The sequence below is a fragment of the Pipistrellus kuhlii genome, unplaced genomic scaffold (assembly GCF_014108245.1).
Source record: "Pipistrellus kuhlii isolate mPipKuh1 unplaced genomic scaffold, mPipKuh1.p scaffold_m20_p_7, whole genome shotgun sequence".
Classification (NCBI taxonomy): Eukaryota; Metazoa; Chordata; class Mammalia; order Chiroptera; family Vespertilionidae; genus Pipistrellus; species Pipistrellus kuhlii.
This window is the reverse complement of record NW_023425573.1, coordinates 25,052,269-25,069,932: the sequence shown is the minus strand read 5'-3', so window position 1 is coordinate 25,069,932 and position 17,664 is coordinate 25,052,269. Positions and strand designations below refer to the sequence as shown.

The window sequence follows — 17,664 nt, the reverse complement described above, 5'->3', positions numbered from 1 at the left end:
ATATTCTTATGCCACAACCTATTATTTTATTGCTCTCCCTCTCAACACAACTCAGTAAAAAAAAAATCATTTATTTTTATTTTTATTGATTTTAGAGACAGAGGAAGGGAAAGAAAGGAGGGGAGGGGGATGGAGGAAGGAAAAAAAGAGAGAGAGAGAGAGAGAGAGAGAGAGAGAGAGAGAGAGAGAGAGAGAGATTGATTTATCAATCTGTATGTGCCCCAACTGAGTATTGAACCCACAACCTGGGTATGTGCCCTGACCAGGAATCAAACTCACAGCCCCTCAGTGCATGGGACAACACTCCAACCCTCTAAGCACACTGGCCAGGGCACAACTCAGTTAAAAAAAAAAAAAATTCAAGAAATATGTTGGTTATTGAGAAAGTTAGGCCAAGTAAACCAGGTATATATTCTCTATTTGAAATGGCAGAATCCTTTCTCATAATCTGGGTTTAAAATATATATCTTACAAGCTCTATGTCATCTGCCAAAAAAAGTATATCTTACAAATATAATTCCTAAATTATCAAAGCTTTAGGCGCTTGTCCTCACCAGTCTAAGATTTTCGGCAACATTAAGGATAGGCTATCTCAAATAATTTCTGTTCCTAAAACAACAATAATAACAAATCAAAACAATAACAACGAAAAACATTCTTTTCAGTTTTGGTTCCAGTTTCTAATATGATGGAATTGGCATATGTTAATATTTATATTCATGTAAAGTCTTGTGAGATTAAGTTTTCAGATATCAGTTTTTCAAACAGTATCTTATGTATCTGAAGGTAAATATGATTGTTTCAGGGAATCTAAATACTAGATAGCAATCACACTGCCAAGCTCTCCTTCTAGACAACCCAGAGTAGAACTATCTTCCAACATGCTCTACGTCGCCTCCAAATATGTGTATGCGCTTAAACATACGCTCACCTATAAAATTAACTATTAGACCTTTAAACTATTTAGCTTCAATTTCTGAAAAAATAAAAAACTCTTTGCTTAAAGTTAGCTGAGAGATCTTTCTAATGGTAATGAATGAGGACATTCAACTATTTCCAGAATATTCTAGAAAATGAAATACAAACCCAATATAAACTATTTCTGAAAAAGTACTATACAGCACAATATTTTTTACCACTTTGATACATAATTGATATTTCTATTTTAGAATATTTTAATTTTTAAGCAAAACTCAAAAGTTAACCAATCCTATGGCAACATAGAAACTCTATTTACTAGTCTTACCTTCAAAGAAAAGGAATAGATTGCAGAAGAATAATTTTGAAAAGAGAAATTTTCATTCTATTCCATATTTATTAATTAATGGAGAAAAACAAAGGTATAAAAAAAGAAAGAAGAAAAAAAGAGAGTAAGTTATAGCACCCAGAACATAAACACAAAGATACTGAGGCAAAAAAAGAGAACAGCATATCAAAAATATGTATCAAGTTGATATACAATGTAAATAGAGATATTGTAAAGGTAATTCATGTATTTGGTGCTAACTAGTTGACTGCTAGGGTTCCCAAAAATTCTAAGGATCTATAATGATGCAACATTCAAGGAACCTATTTTGTGGCCTAAAAGATACCTGCACAAAGAATATCCCTCACATCTAACAAGATCCATCCACATCTGAAAACATTTTAATGTATACACTAAGAATTATTTAGTTGCAAACTGTAACAGCTAAAGTAGCAGCAAAGATGACCAAGGATCTCCAAGATTGTTTCATGTGTCAGATCAATTAACTTATTCACCATTATAGCAAATTTTTTTCAACTATGTTAAGACCAATGCTTTTTTAACTTTTTCATTTTCTTTCTAATGTCAAGTTAAAATAATTCAGAGTTTGGTCAATTCCAATTGAATTTCAGTCAATGCCATGCACAGTACTGTACAAAGACTTGCTATAATAATAAATCTTGCTGACTAGACTGGTAACAATGATACCAATAATTACCTAATTATTAGATTAAAAATGTATTACAATCTGACATAAATGCCTTTCAACTGTCTATTTTTATCAGATACATTATGAACAAATAACTCAAAAACTCAGAAGAAATAGTGAAAATACTACAACTCTTCAGACTACCCTAGTAATAAAGATAATATACAAGAGAATTTTTTTGTTTCCCAGAGACAATTTTATACTAGTTGCTGAAATACAAATACATATTTACTGATATGTTTGCAATGTTTTGTTCAATAAGTACACTCTAAAAACAAAGTTAAAAAAAATTAGAAGAAATAAATCTTCAAAACATGGTTCAAGAAGGCCAAATGTTTGTAGTTATTTAAAAAATGACATCTACCAGGAAAAAAATGAGAGAATGGAACACACTAAGAGAGTAAATGATGACAAATCAGAAAACATATACTATTCTCAAAAAACAGGACAGAAACTTTCCAAATATTAATGAGGAAATTTGAGAATAAACATGCTCTATCAGAGCCACTTAGGAAGACCGTGTTCCAACAAAAAGGAATGGTAGAGAAAGCATTGGTTTATCATGAAACCTGTTTTGAATTTCAGTTCTATCATTTAGCTCTACAACAATGGGAAATTTTATTAACTATTTTGGAATTCAATTTCTTTCTCTTTTAAAAAATGAGGATATTGGTTAATTTCTAAGTTTCCACTGGAGAAATTAAAAATTCTCACTCCAGAGAAATGGTACTAATCTAAAATTTAGAAAAATTTGTTTTAACTGCAGCTGCTTAGATAAACCGGTTATTTAATTACCTTCATTTATGAAGTTTTAGACAAAAACCATCTTTGAAGTCTTTTTCCAGTTTATAATTCTTATAAGAATCATATTATGAAGAGAAAACTCCAAATGGTTCCTTTGAAATAAAGAGCACATAAACAACTCCTTAGCTGGATCTGACTATCCTGTATCCTAGGTAGATCTCAGCAAAGCCTAACAGCAGCTCGTGGGAGACATCTGTTGATGAAACTGGGAATTTAGCACATGTGTGAGCTATGGGAATATAAGGACAAAATGAATTGTTAATTTGAGAACAAACAAAAAAATTTTCAATTAGCTCATCAACTTCCTATGTGGCAGAATATGCACACTAGGCCACTGATATATATAACTTGAAATATAAAGTCACTCATAGGGAGAGTGAATAGCTGATAAGAATCAAAACAAAGGAAGAGACTATCATAAGTAGGATTCTTTACATAAGCCATTCTTTACACAAGCCAACAGTTACTAACAGTATACCTAGAAGATATACTTTCCATACTAAAATTATCTACTTTTAAAAATATATGTATTTTTATTGATTTTTTTAATAGAGAGGTAGGAAGAGGGATAGAGAGCTAGAAACATTGATGAGAGAGAAACATTAATCAGCTGCCTCCTGCACACCCACCACTGGGAATGTGCCCGAAACCAAGATACATGCCCTTGGACCGAATCAAACCTGGGACCTTTCAGTCCACAGGCTGACGCTCCATCCACTGAGCCAAACCAGTTTTGGTTAAAATTATCTAGTTTTAAAATCTTTAAAATACCCAAACCTTTCTGGACAGCAATAATAAAATCATTAGATTTTGTTTTTTAATTGTGTGTAAACTCTAGAGCAAAGATTTAAGAAGGTGAGGATCAGAGCTCAGTTAAAACAATATATCAAAGATGACAGGGAAGAAAAAGAAATTATTCAACTTCTATTTTGCTTCTCCCATCTTTTCTCTCAGGAGAATGATTTTTAGACCAGAAAGATAAAAAGTAATGCAAAGATGGATTACAATGCAAAATAGGTAAAGAGAATGACTGCCTTAAATGAGTTCAAGTCTCTAAAATAAATAAACTACCTCCCTGAAATAGAACTTGCTAATGTAATCATAGAACTACTGCTTACAAATGTGGGGAAAAACAGAAAATCACAAAAGTGCAACAGGACTGTAAGTGTCTAAATAAAGTATTCCCATGTTCAGAATTAATCTTTTCAAGAAAGAGGATCTGAGAAATTAAAAGTAAAGTCGGGTGCAGATTTAAAAAAAAAAAAAAGTAGAATAGCTTAATATACATAGGTTTTATTAGATCTTAGAAAAGGAATAAACATTTGATGCATCTATAGATTTACTAAATTAAGAAATAATAAGCAACTAATCATATATCTTATTCTGAAGGTATCAAACTAGCAGATCTGTGTAATACCTTTAGAATTTATTGAAGGCTCTCTAGTACCTTTGTAAACAAGTTGGACAAATGAGGGTTAGAGGATACTACAATGAACATTAGCATTGGTTGAACAACCTCATTCAATAAAACTCACAAAAAATTCACTGGTATAAGGAGAAACCAATTAGCATGCCATATGGGTCTGTGCTCTGCAATTTTACTCAACATTTTTATCTATGATAGGAAGAAAATATTTTATAGCCTGTAGTAATTTGATAGCTTCCTATCTGGGATATAATGGAAAAGATCCTGTCAACAATTCATAGTAGATGGTCAATAAATATTTGTTAAGTTATATCACAACTCTCTATAACAAAGGTTCACTCCCAGGAACTTGGGGTAGAAAATCTATAGCAGAGATTAAAAGGATACGAGACATTTGACTCATCTAACATGTACCCTGGGAACTTATTTTGTGTAATTTCATCACAGATAATCTTTAACAAGCAGTGTTCAAATAGAGCTTAAAAGAAGTACTTTTAATTTTCCTTTGTTATATTTTAAGATAAAAACAAAACAGTAGTATTTGAGATCTAAGCTAAGCAGACAGTGAGAATTAATGGAAGAAACACTACTGCATCTACCACCACTATTATAATTACCACTAATGCACACTTAAACAGAACTTACTATTGCCAGAGCCTGTGCTAAAGGCTTTAGATAATCATAAACACACACACACACAAATATCATACCCATTTCACAGACAAGGAACCTGAGGCTTAAGGAGGCTAAGTAGCAAGCCTAAAGTTACTCAGCTAATAAGTAGCAGAGCCAGGATTCAATACAGGTAGATTGGTTTCAGAATGTGTCCTCTTAATCACAACTATATTATAATACCAAAAGCATCTCCAAATTTTTAAGCCCAAAAATAGTATTTTTAAATCTGAAAGTTATTTTACCATTTTGCATTTAAACAAAGCCTATACCTTTTATTTTCATGAAAGAGCTTCAAAGAACTCTATAAACCTGTGTTAAGAGGTATCATTCCATTTGAACTGCTAATATACATGGAAAGAGGAATACCTAAGGTGTTACTCAGATTTTAAAAAGTGAATAAGCAGAAATGTTTCAAAAAATAAAGAGAAATAATAAGGGATTTTAATCTTTCTCAAATAGGTTCTCAGAATCCCAAGACAAACTTGCTTCTTAGTGAGGTGATCAGTACTAATTTTATTGTTAAATGGTCCTTATTCTAAACCTGAATATATTCCTCAGGTATTTCTGTTTAGTTACTGACCATACAAAGAAATGGAATATAAATAGAACTGGAAGTTAGAAATTATTACCTGAATAGAATGAACCCAAGTGATTCTACTGCTGCTCTTCTGACATCGTCATTAACATCACTCACCTGGGGGGAAAAAATTATGATTACAATATACCATGCATTTTATTACCAGATCAAACTGATAGGAGCCAACATCACTCAAATATACATTAGACCTCATTAATGTTATTCTTTTATTAGAATGTCTTTCGCTAATTTAGAAAAACATGTCTGAGAATGACTTTATTTCAGGGCGTACAAGTTTTAAAACTTGGTGTTTAAGGTTCAGGACTACTTCTAAAGACTATTTCAGCTGCATTATGGCTTTTGTGGGCTACTATGAAATCCTAACCATTCCTTATGTCCTAAGGTTCGAGCAAAATGCAAATATTTTGAATATACCACATTCTGCATTGATAAAGGATAAACTACTAGTAAGTACTGTGTGATGTGAATATCTCTTGGAAGGAGTTATGAATAGTTTTTAGCCCATTCTGCATGGGAAGTACTGACCTTGGGTTTATCTTCTCCCAGCACCATGAGAGCAAAAACCTACTGAGTTAAGACATATGTGGAATGCCTGCTGTATTACCAGGCAATAGTATTTATTGTTGATAAGCTATATTTGGATTAGGAGGACTGAGTGAAAAAAGCCTTTTGGAAAACACGGGCATTGGCTTTCCTATATAATGTTTTTCTTGAAATAGAGCATGTTCCTTAGGGGTTCCTGAAAGCTAACTTCACAGGCTGTGAAAAAAAATGGTTCCTACTGTTCATTAGATTTCCCGATCATAGGGATGTTGTACAAACTCACACTGTCTTGTCTCTTCAATGAGGGTGCCCCTTGGAGTAGAGTTTCAGAAGTCATTGCACCTGAATGACTTTAAGGACTTTCATTCAAACTGACATATTGGTATCCTGTCCTTCAGCCTTCTGAAAAGCTATGTGAGCCTGGTGCTTAGATACAGCTGAACAGGAATCTGAACCTGAGACCACTGATAGTGGTCATGTGATGTGGGTGCTGCACTCATCTAGACATGTAAAGTCCATTTGCAAACTTTCCCTTCCATCCCATCCCCAAGAAAGATCACAGTACTTACAGCAACATGTAGCAGGCGTCGTATAGCTTTGTTGTTACCTGAGCCACAGTAAGCCATGGCTACGGTATACATTCCAGACCGTCGAAGAATTGGGTCCTAAGAAAATACAATTCAACATCAATCACCGACTTATTTCGAACAATAACTTCTATAGATTAACGGGCATAGTTGTATGCACTGAGAGTTTGTTTTAGGTAGGAAAAGACGAATTCAAGAACTATTTTGTGGTTGGTATTTTCTAAATGAATGGGGAAATAAGACTAACATGAGTGGAATTAACTGCTTCAAATTGCCAACATTCTGTGAAACACAACATGCCTGTTCTGCCTCATACATTCTAGAAAGTATAAACTCGGTAACAATACCTATTGCCCTGTGACACTCACTTCCATTTATCAAAGGGACACAAAGAAGCCAGTTTCTATTCCATATTCTAATTTGCTTTGACTTTATCATTTAATTCGTTGGAACTGAACACTGAGTAAGAAATATGGATGTCTGATAGCTGAGCAAAATAATTAGTCATTTTTATCAGTAAATTACAGCAGTGGTTCTTGTTTTTTTTTTTAATGTTTTTATTGATTTTTAGAGAGAGAGGAAGGGGGAATTACAGAGACAGAAACACTAATGAAAGATAGACATCAATCAGCTGTCCCTGCATGCCCCTCACTGGAGATTGAGCTCACAATCCGGGGCATGTGACCTCTTGGCTCATGGGTTGATGCTCAACCACTAAGTCACACTGGCCGGGCTAGCAATAGTTCTTTTAATCAGATTATAGAGGACGATATACTGCTGACGACTTACCAATGTGAAAAGAAAACAAGAGACAATGGAAAAAACTCATTCAATTAAGTAAGTCAAGATTGGCACTATTTTTTTTAATGAAAAACAAGGAAGTAAACTTTATCTTATTAAATGATTATGAAATCATTCAAAAAACACTATTTCTAAAGGGAATTAACTTGTAAATTACTAAATAAACATTTTTTGTTTATCTGAAAATCATTGATCTGAAATCTTTTAAATATTAAATCCTCAACTTCAGTTTACATCTCCTAATCAGTATTTTTGTTTTCTAAATTCTATTAGGTTTTATATACCTTATAAAAAGTTGTATTAACAAATGTAGCTAGGAGTTCTGAGAGGAACAGATATAATTTCCAGTGAAGATAAGTGTTTTATGGTGGAAATAATTGGAAGGTGAGGGAGAGCAAAGAGAAGAGGGTTGATGTGTGATCACCTTATCACGGCAGAGAGATTCAATGAGAGCATCGGCCTCTTCCATCCTCCCGTACATTACTAGTGCAATGCCAACTGCAAGACCACGCAGAATCTTCTCATGTTGAGTTTCTTGTGCATAGCCGACCATATCCTCAATAGCCTGGGCATTTTTAGAGCCCAACATAACCAAACCTAGGGCCAGGCCAGCTGCTTCCCCTAGTGAGTAAAAAATTAAAGAATAAGAGCTATGTATATAAACTCAATACAACATACCCTATAGGGAGTGGCATATTAGCACCAACTATCAAAACAACCATTAGCCCTGCCTGTATGGCACAGTGGTTAGAGTGTTGACCCTGAAAGGATGTGGATTCAATTCCGGTCAAGGGCACTTACCTGGGTTGCAGGTTCTCTGCTTTGGGTAGGGCACATTGAGGAGGCAACCAATTGATGTGGCTTTCTTACATCAATGTTTCTCTCTTCTCTCCCCATCCCTTCCAGTCTTTCTAAAAATCATGGAAAAAATATCCTCCAGTGAGGATTAATAAAAAATGAAACAACTGAATCATAAGCTTCTGATTGCATTTTTTTTCAAACCATCTGATAAAAAGGAAGGTATTTGCCAAAACCGGTTTGACTTAGTGGTAGAGCGTCAGTCTGAGGACTGAAAGGTCCCAGGTTCGATTCCGGTCAAGGGCATGTACATTGGTTTCGGGCACAAGAGGCAGCTGATCGATGTTTCTCTCTTATCGACGTTTCTAGCTCTCTATCCCTCTCTCCTCCTCTCTGAAAAAATCAATAAAATATATTAAAAAAAAAAAGGAAGGTATTTTATGTAGTTGTATATTTATAGCTTTTTTTCTTTTGAAATCTTAAATGATGGTACCATAGTAACCAACAGTGATTTCAAAGGAAACATGATTTCCCCCCCCCCCACATTATCATCTAGACAGTGTTTCCCAAAGTGTGGTACGCATATTCCCAAGGGTACGGGAAGAGTTTGGTGGGGGTACGCATTGCACCGGAGTTTGGTGGGGATATGCACTGCACCGTGCTTAGCTGCGTCTAATTCTACATTCTCATGAACGTACTCAGCGTTACGAAAATTACATAAGGGGTACACATATGTCACAAGTTTGGGAAATACTGAAGATAGTCCTATGACATAAGTAGGTCACTCTAATAAATTTGTATTTGTATTTATAAAAGTCAGTTATATAGACACACACACAGACTATACCATTTTAAAAGCCTTTATATTTACAAACATTCTTTTGAGTTTGAGAAATTGGGAAAAAATACACTCCGTCTTCAAGAAGAGAATTGTTAGATTTTTAAGAAGCTATACAAATTTTAGGTAGAAAATAAATTACAGTTAAATTAAATAAACCTAAAATTTGTTGTCTTTAGAAAGAATCACTTACCTGTCACAGCATCATCCTGATAAAGGTTTGTTTTTAGCAAATCATACACATCCTGGCGTGCAGTCCCCATGGCAGCCAAACCAAGGCCCAGACTGCCACCATGTCGAACGATCTAGGAGAAAAAGCATGGGCTCCATTGATGTAGTACATTGTACTTAAGATCCAAGCTTTAATTCTAATTTCAAAATATATTTTGATATAAATATGTAGAGCAGTTGGCTTATTTAGAATGATCAAAAGATTTGAAAATCAAAAGGCCAGAGGTAACCTCAGAAATTTCAATTTCCAAAGAATGGTGCTTGCTGATACAAAATAATAGTGAATTTGAAAGTGAATAAAAGAAGAAAATACGTTTATGTAAGAAGAAGAGAAAGGTGACAACGACCGAGATGAAGTAGCAAGCGCCAAGGAAAGTTTCTGTTAGGATAGGTGAGACATGAATATGATTATGGGCTGGGGTGGGAAAGACAGCATAGGAGGAGGCTGAAAGGGAGAAAAAGGTAGATCTTATGGAATATGGAATAAAGTGGGAGAAATGGAGTTAAGAGCAAAAAGTTAGTCTTTACTTGAAGAGGAACATTTAGTCATCTGTCATTTTTAAAGGCACAGTATCTTTTTATTGGTGATAGCACCTCACTCTTAAAGAATACTACTACCCCATTGATTAGTCTTGGTGGGACTGTTATTTAAGACGCTTCTACTTTCCTCTAGCCAAAGCACTGGCCTAGAGATAGGTCAACTGGATGCTTCTCTGGAATTTTAGTCGTTTGTAAGTGGAATGACCCAAGGATCAAAAATATTTAAGTTCACTCATCCTAACAGCAGAGCCCTGAAGAGACAATTCCAGTATTCCTGTTATCTATTTCCCTGTAGCTGCCCTAGCTCTTAACCTTTGTGAGAACTGGTTCATCAGCTTGTCCTTTAATTACATAAGCGACTTCCAATAAATTCCTTGTTTAAGTTAGTCAGAGGTGGTTTCTGTTGCTGGCAACCAAATAGCTTTGTTTGATAAGAAAATTTTTACTTGAAACCAGAGGAAGTAAGGTAAAGGTATGTGTAAATGTAGGTAAGATCTTGGATAGGGGCCTTACAAACTGAAAGAGATGTTTCTATTGGCCTCAATCTTTTCACTAAAATAAGAGGACAAAGTTTTTTGTCTGACTCAGCTACTCTCCTAAAAGGTTTCTAAAAGATTCTAACATAAACATTTAAATCTAAAATCCTATTTCAAGGTACCTTAAAATAAGATAAGGCTAATTAAGTTATTTTAAAAATTTACATTTAATACTTATCAAAGATCAAAACAAGCAAGAATTCTGATTCCCAAGAGAGGATAAGCATTTTCTTTGGGACTAGTTTTCTGCAAAATAATAGGATTAGACTAAATGTTCACTAAGGGCACCTATATAACATTACAAAATTCAAAAGAGTGGGAATAAAACAAGTGTTTTGAAAACAATACTGTTGGGGACTTCCCAAATATAACAAAATTTCCATTCACTAAAATAATTTGGCAAATGTTTTTCTGGACCCTTAACTAATGAAAATTCAGTTTCCCATTCTAACACTTACATCATTGCTGGCATTCTTAAGCTGGTTAAGCAGATAGTCAATTATATCACCACCATGATTGGCATGAATTAGACCTAATGCATAGAGACCTCCACCTTCCTGATAGGCTGATCCTGGAGAGGTGTCCTTGGGAAGATATGTTGCCATTAACTGTAATGCTTCCTTCTCATGACCCTGTAAATTGGAGTTACAAGAAACGTGTCAGTGAGATAAAGTAAGAAAAAGAGCTAACATTTTCTATGATTATTGCTTTTCTCCAGCATATTCATTTGCTAAAAAAGGAGGAAGTGGGGCTCTCTTATACAACTTTATCACTTGAATGAGAGAAGAGCCTTTCAGAGACCCAATCACATCCTACTTAGAAACAAATGCTTCCACTTTTTCCCGTGTTTTGTAACATTTCCCAAAATTCATCTTATATTATTCAAACAATTTATTTCAATTCATCCTTTGAGAAATGGCTTAGATAATCTTCATAAAAAAAGGATTTCCACCTTTTATTAAAAACGAACACATTTATATGTACTTTAATATCTTACTTTATCCTTCCCTAAAAGAGGACTGATTTAACAAAATGTGCATGTCAATGAGTTATAGTAAACTTCTACATTTTATTAATTTCAGAAAAATTGCTCTGTTCTAATGCCTGTTCCCACTCATCAGTGTATATTACCTTGTGAATTACACCCAAACTGGCTGTAGCTGTAAATTTTGCCCAGTTAGTGGCCCTGGCCAACCATTCCAAGTTATCTCTGTAAAAAAAGAAAATTAAGTAATACTACTGAAACAAACACCCTAGGCATTTTATAATTCTAAAGTCAAAGCATTTAAAATTTACCTTGAACTATTGCAAATCATTTTACTGCATGGATCACAAATTACTGCAGATTCTATTTTACCTAAGTTGTTCTTAATATTTTGAAGACTTTTAAAAAATGCATATGTAATTCTACTATGAACAAAAGCAAAACTATACTAAATTTCTGAGCTTAATGTATTTCATCCAAAAGCTGACACTCAAGCCAATTAATGAAGAGAATTAATTTTGCCTTAAAACAAGTAGGGCCCAGGTTGGTTAGAGTTTTCCTGATACGTACGTCAAGGTTGTGGTTTGATCCCCAGTCAGGGTACTTACAAGAAACAACCAATGAATGCATAAATAAGTTGAACAACAAATTCTCTCTCTCTCAATCTCTCTCTCTCTCTCTCTCATCAATAAATAAAAAAACTTAAAAAAAGAGAAGAACCAGTCTTAATGAAAAAACAAACAAGTAGGTATACGCAATAAGTAAATATATAAAACAGCATAAATAAAATTTAAAATCCAGGACTGGCAGCAGGGGAAGTTCTTCAATCCATGTAACAATGTCAACAGAGTTTCTGTTAAAGATGACTGTACAAAGCAGAAATCTTCCAGTATATTTACCTAAGAAACTGGTCACTCGTAGTCCCACAATGCATAAAAGAGTTTGCTATAACAGTTGCTGTATGACATACAGAATTCCGTACTGCATCCTTACAAAAACAAACAGATTTTTATCATTGGCAGAGTATTCATACATATTGCAAACTCACACATGAACGTACAACCAGAGTCCCTGTTTTATGGTGAAACCTGAATGAACTGAACTAATACATTAAAAATAATGGATCTTGGCTATCCTATCTAAAAAAAAAAGGGAATATGCTAATTGACAATCACTCTATCACAAAGATGGCTGCACCCACAGCTGAGGCCAAGTTCCCTTAAGGAGCCTTAATGAGCAATCAGCAGGGACCTGAGGCTATGCCCTCCTCCACCCCATATCCCCCGCCCTGGCATCAGGTTGGGGGACCTCAGGATGCGCCTCCTGCCTTCGCACCAGGCCAGAGGATCTGAGGTCATGCCTCCTGCCTGGTGGGGCTTGACAGAGAACCTCAAGGTGCGCTTCCCGTCCTGTGCTGGGCTAAGGGACCTTAGGCTGCTCCCCTCACCCCAGCACCAGGCTGGGGGAACTCAGGCTGTGCCCTCCACCCAACAGGGATTGACGGGGGACCTCAAGGTGCACGCGCAGTGCTGGGTTGGGGGAACTCAGGCCGTGCCCCCTGCCCAGCGGAGGCTTGATGGGGGACATGAGGCTGCGCCCCCCTGCCAGTGGGCCCTGAAGGGGCACTTGAGGCTGCGCCCCCTTCCCAGTGCCAGGCTGGGGGACCTCAGGCCACACACCCCGCCATAGCACTGGACCAGGGGACCCGAGGCTGCAGCCCCCCTGCCTGGCAGGGCTTGACAGGGGACCTCAGGCCATGCTCTTCACCCAGCGGAGTTTGAAGGAGGACCTCAAGGTGCACCCCCAGTGCTGGGTTGGGGGAACTCAGACTGCACTGCTGGCAGTGCAAGCCTCAGGTGGCCCTGGGAGGCTAGGCAGCCGCCATCTGAGGCTTGCCTGAGCCTCGGGCCAGCCCTGGGTGTCTGGTGAGCTGAGACTGGGGGACTCCAGAAGCAGGCGTGTGAAGCAGGACTGAGGGGACTGGGCACCGCTATCTTGTGGCTGTGGATGCTGCCATCTTTGAAGGCTTGGCAGTCAATTAGCACCTCCCCTCCTTTTGGCAGTGGGTGTCGCCAGCTTTGTAATGGTGTGAAGGTCAATTAGTATACGTATTCCCTCTTTATTAGATAGGATAAAAACTTATTTCCACAGTAAGGAATAAAATGCAACAAAGTATTCAATAAGAAATAAATATAAGTACTTATATTCAACAAATAAATATTTTTTAAAAGGCTCCATTATAGATGAATTTCCTACCTTTGTGCTTTTTAGAATCATGAGATCTGTGTTATTATTTCGTATTAAAAATTGCAGATGTAACTCAATAGCCATTTCACCACTTAAAATTTTAATCATTTTCAAAGTCTGATCCTTAGGCTCTGGACTCTGCCAAAACAATAAACAAATAAAAATTCATATATTACTGAAATCCACTAAGGCAACTTTATTTTAACAGCCCAAAACCAGTAAAATTCAAATATTTAATACAATACTCATTTTAACAGTAGGATCTGGAAAACTCATGTATAATTTATTTATTAGATACCACTGAGATATGATACCAGCTTGATGGAAGAATGTAATTCATTGTGAACTGGCTTCCAATGTAAAATATTTTTTAATATAAAAGAATAACTAATTACTGATGATATATAAGGAAAACTTTTATAGAGCCAGCTTATACTTTATGTGAGGAACTGCTAATCCAAACTGACAAAATCCAAAGCATCTTTAATCAACACACCTATATGATCTCATGAAATACCAAGCTATCAATCAACAAAACTATCCATCCAGTTGAAGTTTATATATCTGAGCATCAGAAACCAAAAGTCCTGATGAAGAAAAAATTTATATCCATTAATATTGCTGATCTAATACTTATCTAAGTTTTCTAAACACCATGAATACTAAGAAAAAGAAAGATAACCAAATTGCCCCCTCTGTGATAAGTTGCCATTTAAATAGAGGCCATACTTTTTTTCCCCCTTGATAGGTAAGTCAGAATTATTCTAAATGAAGTTCTCTCTTTGGTTAGAATCTAGAGCAAGCATGTCAAACTTACAGCCTACAGCAAATATTTTTTAGATCCAGCCAATTTTGGTATGTAAGAAATGTTTTAATAAAATTTTCATAACTTGATTTTTACAATATCCTGTTATACATAACTAGAGGCCCAGTGCATGAAATTTGTGGGGGGATGGGGAGGGTGTCCCCCAGCCCGGCCTGCACCCTCTCCAATCTGGGACATCCCTTTTGCAATCCGGGACCACTGGCTCTTAACCGTCTCTGCCTGCCTGCCTGATTGCTCCCTAACTATTCCCCTGCCAGCCTGATTGCCTCCTAATTGCCCTCCCCTGCCAGCCTGATTGCCCCCTAACTGCCCTCCCTACGATCCTGATCACCCCTAACTGCCTCTGCCTAGGTCCCTGACACTGTGGCTTTGTCTGGAAGGATGTCCAGAATGTGTCTGGTCTAATTATCATATTATCTTTTTATTAGTATAGATTATTAATAATGAACTACAATGTTCGCTAATGACTGATCACCATAATTGTGTTGCATTCATTTCCCTTACTTGCCGGCACATCATTTCTTTCCACTAATACTAGCAGTGGATATTTTAGCAGTAATTGCCATATCATTAGTCTTGGACTGACTTGTTTGGTGTGCGCATCAGGAAATATTTCACTTTCGGAAAACAAGAAAAATAGGTTTGTGTTATGCTTATTAATTGTGTAGTTTATTTAGTGTCTGGTAAATTAATATTCAAGAAAAAAATATTAATTTTTATTAAAATGTCCTATTATATTATGTTAACGATTACTCATTTACTTCAGCCCTTTGTATTCAGCATGTCTCTATTGAAATAAACCTATGAAAATTTAAGCTTTTGTTTTTTTGTGGCCCACGTAACTTAAACTTTGTTTATTTGGCCCATTAAGCCTTTTAGTTTGCACATGCTTGATCTAGTGATTTGATTTTATCTAAGTTAAGTACTTACTGGTACTTTAAAATTTTACTTTTTACAGAAAATATCTTAACTAATAAAAGAGAAACATAAAAATTAACCATCATTCCGCTATGCCCACAGCCAATCAGAGTGAGTATGCAAATTAACCCAACAAAGATGAAGGTTAATTTGCATAGGCAGGTGCAGAGTCGGTGTGAAGCCTGCTATGAGAGGAAGGGAGGCAGCAGAGGGGGCTACTGGAGTGGTGCTCCAGACAGAAGCCAGGATGTGCAGACTCCCGGGGGGTGGGGATTTGCCAGCTCCCGGGAGGCTGGGAGCGGAGATGTGCCAGCTCCTTGTAGGAGCAGAGAGCGGAGATGTGCCAGCCCCGGTGGCGAGGAGTAGGGACATGCTGGGTTCCTGTAGAAGCGGGAACATGTCAACTTCCAGGCAGCTGGGGATCAGGGACGTGCCAACTCCTGGACAGCTGGGATGGGGAACAGGGACTTGCTGGCTCCCAGGCAGCTGGGAGTGAAGCCAGGGGCCTATTCTTGCATGAATATCGTTTAATGGGCCTCTAGTATTTTTATAAAATGACTTTGGTGTCAAACTAAGTAATAAACCTCCATAAAAACAGTTGTATTAACACTTTAAAATAATTTACAATATACTGTGGGAATATATGTTAAACATCACTTCAAAAAGCACACTTACCGCTTCTGGTGTCTTTCCTACAAGTACACTACCTGTCTTTTCTTCTGTTTCCATTGATTCACTAAAATGAAAAGAACCAACAGTTTAGTAATCTCTTCCAAATAGCATGTCTGGGTGATATGTTACCAAATTTAAGATCTGAATTATGTCCAAATTAAATATTTTACAAGGAAAAATCTTTAATCACTTCATAAATATTGCTGCTAAAAAACAGAATAGGCCATAGCTGGTTTGGCTCAGTGGATAGAGCACTGGCCTGCTTATTGCAGGGTTCCAGGTTTGATTCCGGGCAAGGACACATGCCCAGGTTGTGGGCTTGATCCCCAGTAAGGGGCATGCAGGAGTCAGCTGATCAATGATTCTCTTATCATTGATGTTTCTATATCTCTATTCCTCTTCCTTCCTCTCTGAAATCAATAAAAATATATATTTTTTAAAAACCCACAAAACAGCCCTAACTGGTTTGACCCAGTGGATAGAGCTGATCTGCAGACTGAAGGGCCCCAGGTTCAATTCTGGTCAAGGGCATGAACCTTGGTTTCGGGAACATCTCCAGTAGGGGGTGTGTAGAAGGCAGCTGATTGATGTTTCTCTCTCATCGATATTCCTACTCTATCCCTCTCCCTTCCTCTCTGTAAAAAAATCAATTAAAAAAAATAAAACAAAAACAGAAAAGATTCTAATAAGACAGACATGGTTCAGTTATTAATTTCCTCCAAATATATTCATAAAAATATACAAAGCAGTTAACTAGGTTAGAAAAATGCATGAGCAACAAAACCAGGTGACAAAGTAACCCCCAAGTTCCCCAGTTAGGTGGAGATACACCATCAATAGCTTACAAAGCCAGCTTGATGTGAAGCAGTTGGGCTGCAATAATTCTCTTTTTAAAAATATCTTTATCAGCCGGGACCGGTTTGGCTCAGTGGATAGAGCGTCGGCTTGGGACTGAAGGGCCCCGGGTTCGATTCCGGCCTTGGTTGCGGGCACATCCCCGGTAGGGGGTGTGCAGGAGGCAGCTGATCGGTGACTCTCTCTCATCGATGTTTCTAGCTCTCTGTCTCTCTCCCTTCCTCTCTGTACAAAAATCAATAAAATATATTTTAAAAAAAATCTTTATCAATTTCAGAAAGGTAGGGAGAGGGAGAAACATCAACGAGGAGAAAGAATCACTGATTGGTTGCCTTCTACACGCCCCCTACTGGGGATTGAGCCTACAACCTGCGCATGTTCCCTGACCAGAATTGAACCATGACTTCCTGGTTTATAGGTTGATGCTCAATCACTGAGCCACACCAGCCAGGCTGCAACAACTCTTAAAACTAACCAGCCAACACTCTCTTCTAAGTTGAAGCACTATACTTTGAAGAGAAAATGCTGAGTATAGAATCCAAATTAAAAAGAAAAAAATGTCCAAATAAAAGTGAGAAAGAAAACAGAGCCAAGAGATCTCAGAACATAAGATACCATTTGTTGCCAAAACCAGTTTGGCTCAGTGGTTAGAGCGTTGGCCTGCGGACTGAAAGGTCCTGGGTTCGATTCCGGTCAAGGGCATGTACCTTGGTTGTGGGCCCATCCCCAGGAGGGGGTGTGCAAGAGGCAGCTGATCGATGACTCTCTCTCATCGATGTTTCTCTCTATCCCTCTCTCTTCCTCTCTGTAAAAAAATCAATAAAAAAAA

The 17,664-nt window shown here is 36.9% G+C and overlaps 1 protein-coding gene across 2 annotated transcripts in view; it reads right to left on the bottom strand.

Annotated features, from left to right (window-relative positions):
- PSMD1 (proteasome 26S subunit, non-ATPase 1) overlaps nucleotides 1–17,664 on the bottom strand; it is a 78,298-nt gene that overhangs the window by 42,118 nt on the left and 18,516 nt on the right. For both annotated transcript variants that reach the window (XM_036421444.2, XM_036421443.2), the window contains exons 8-16: nucleotides 15,984–16,044; nucleotides 13,574–13,702; nucleotides 12,217–12,305; nucleotides 11,464–11,542; nucleotides 10,791–10,964; nucleotides 9,219–9,330; nucleotides 7,814–8,010; nucleotides 6,571–6,666; nucleotides 5,490–5,554 (exon numbers count right to left, since the gene is read on the bottom strand). In XM_036421444.2, the coding sequence (XP_036277337.1) occupies nucleotides 5,490–5,554; nucleotides 6,571–6,666; nucleotides 7,814–8,010; nucleotides 9,219–9,330; nucleotides 10,791–10,964; nucleotides 11,464–11,542; nucleotides 12,217–12,305; nucleotides 13,574–13,702; nucleotides 15,984–16,044 (1,002 nt within the window). The remainder of the gene's footprint in view (nucleotides 1–5,489; nucleotides 5,555–6,570; nucleotides 6,667–7,813; nucleotides 8,011–9,218; nucleotides 9,331–10,790; nucleotides 10,965–11,463; nucleotides 11,543–12,216; nucleotides 12,306–13,573; nucleotides 13,703–15,983; nucleotides 16,045–17,664) is intronic.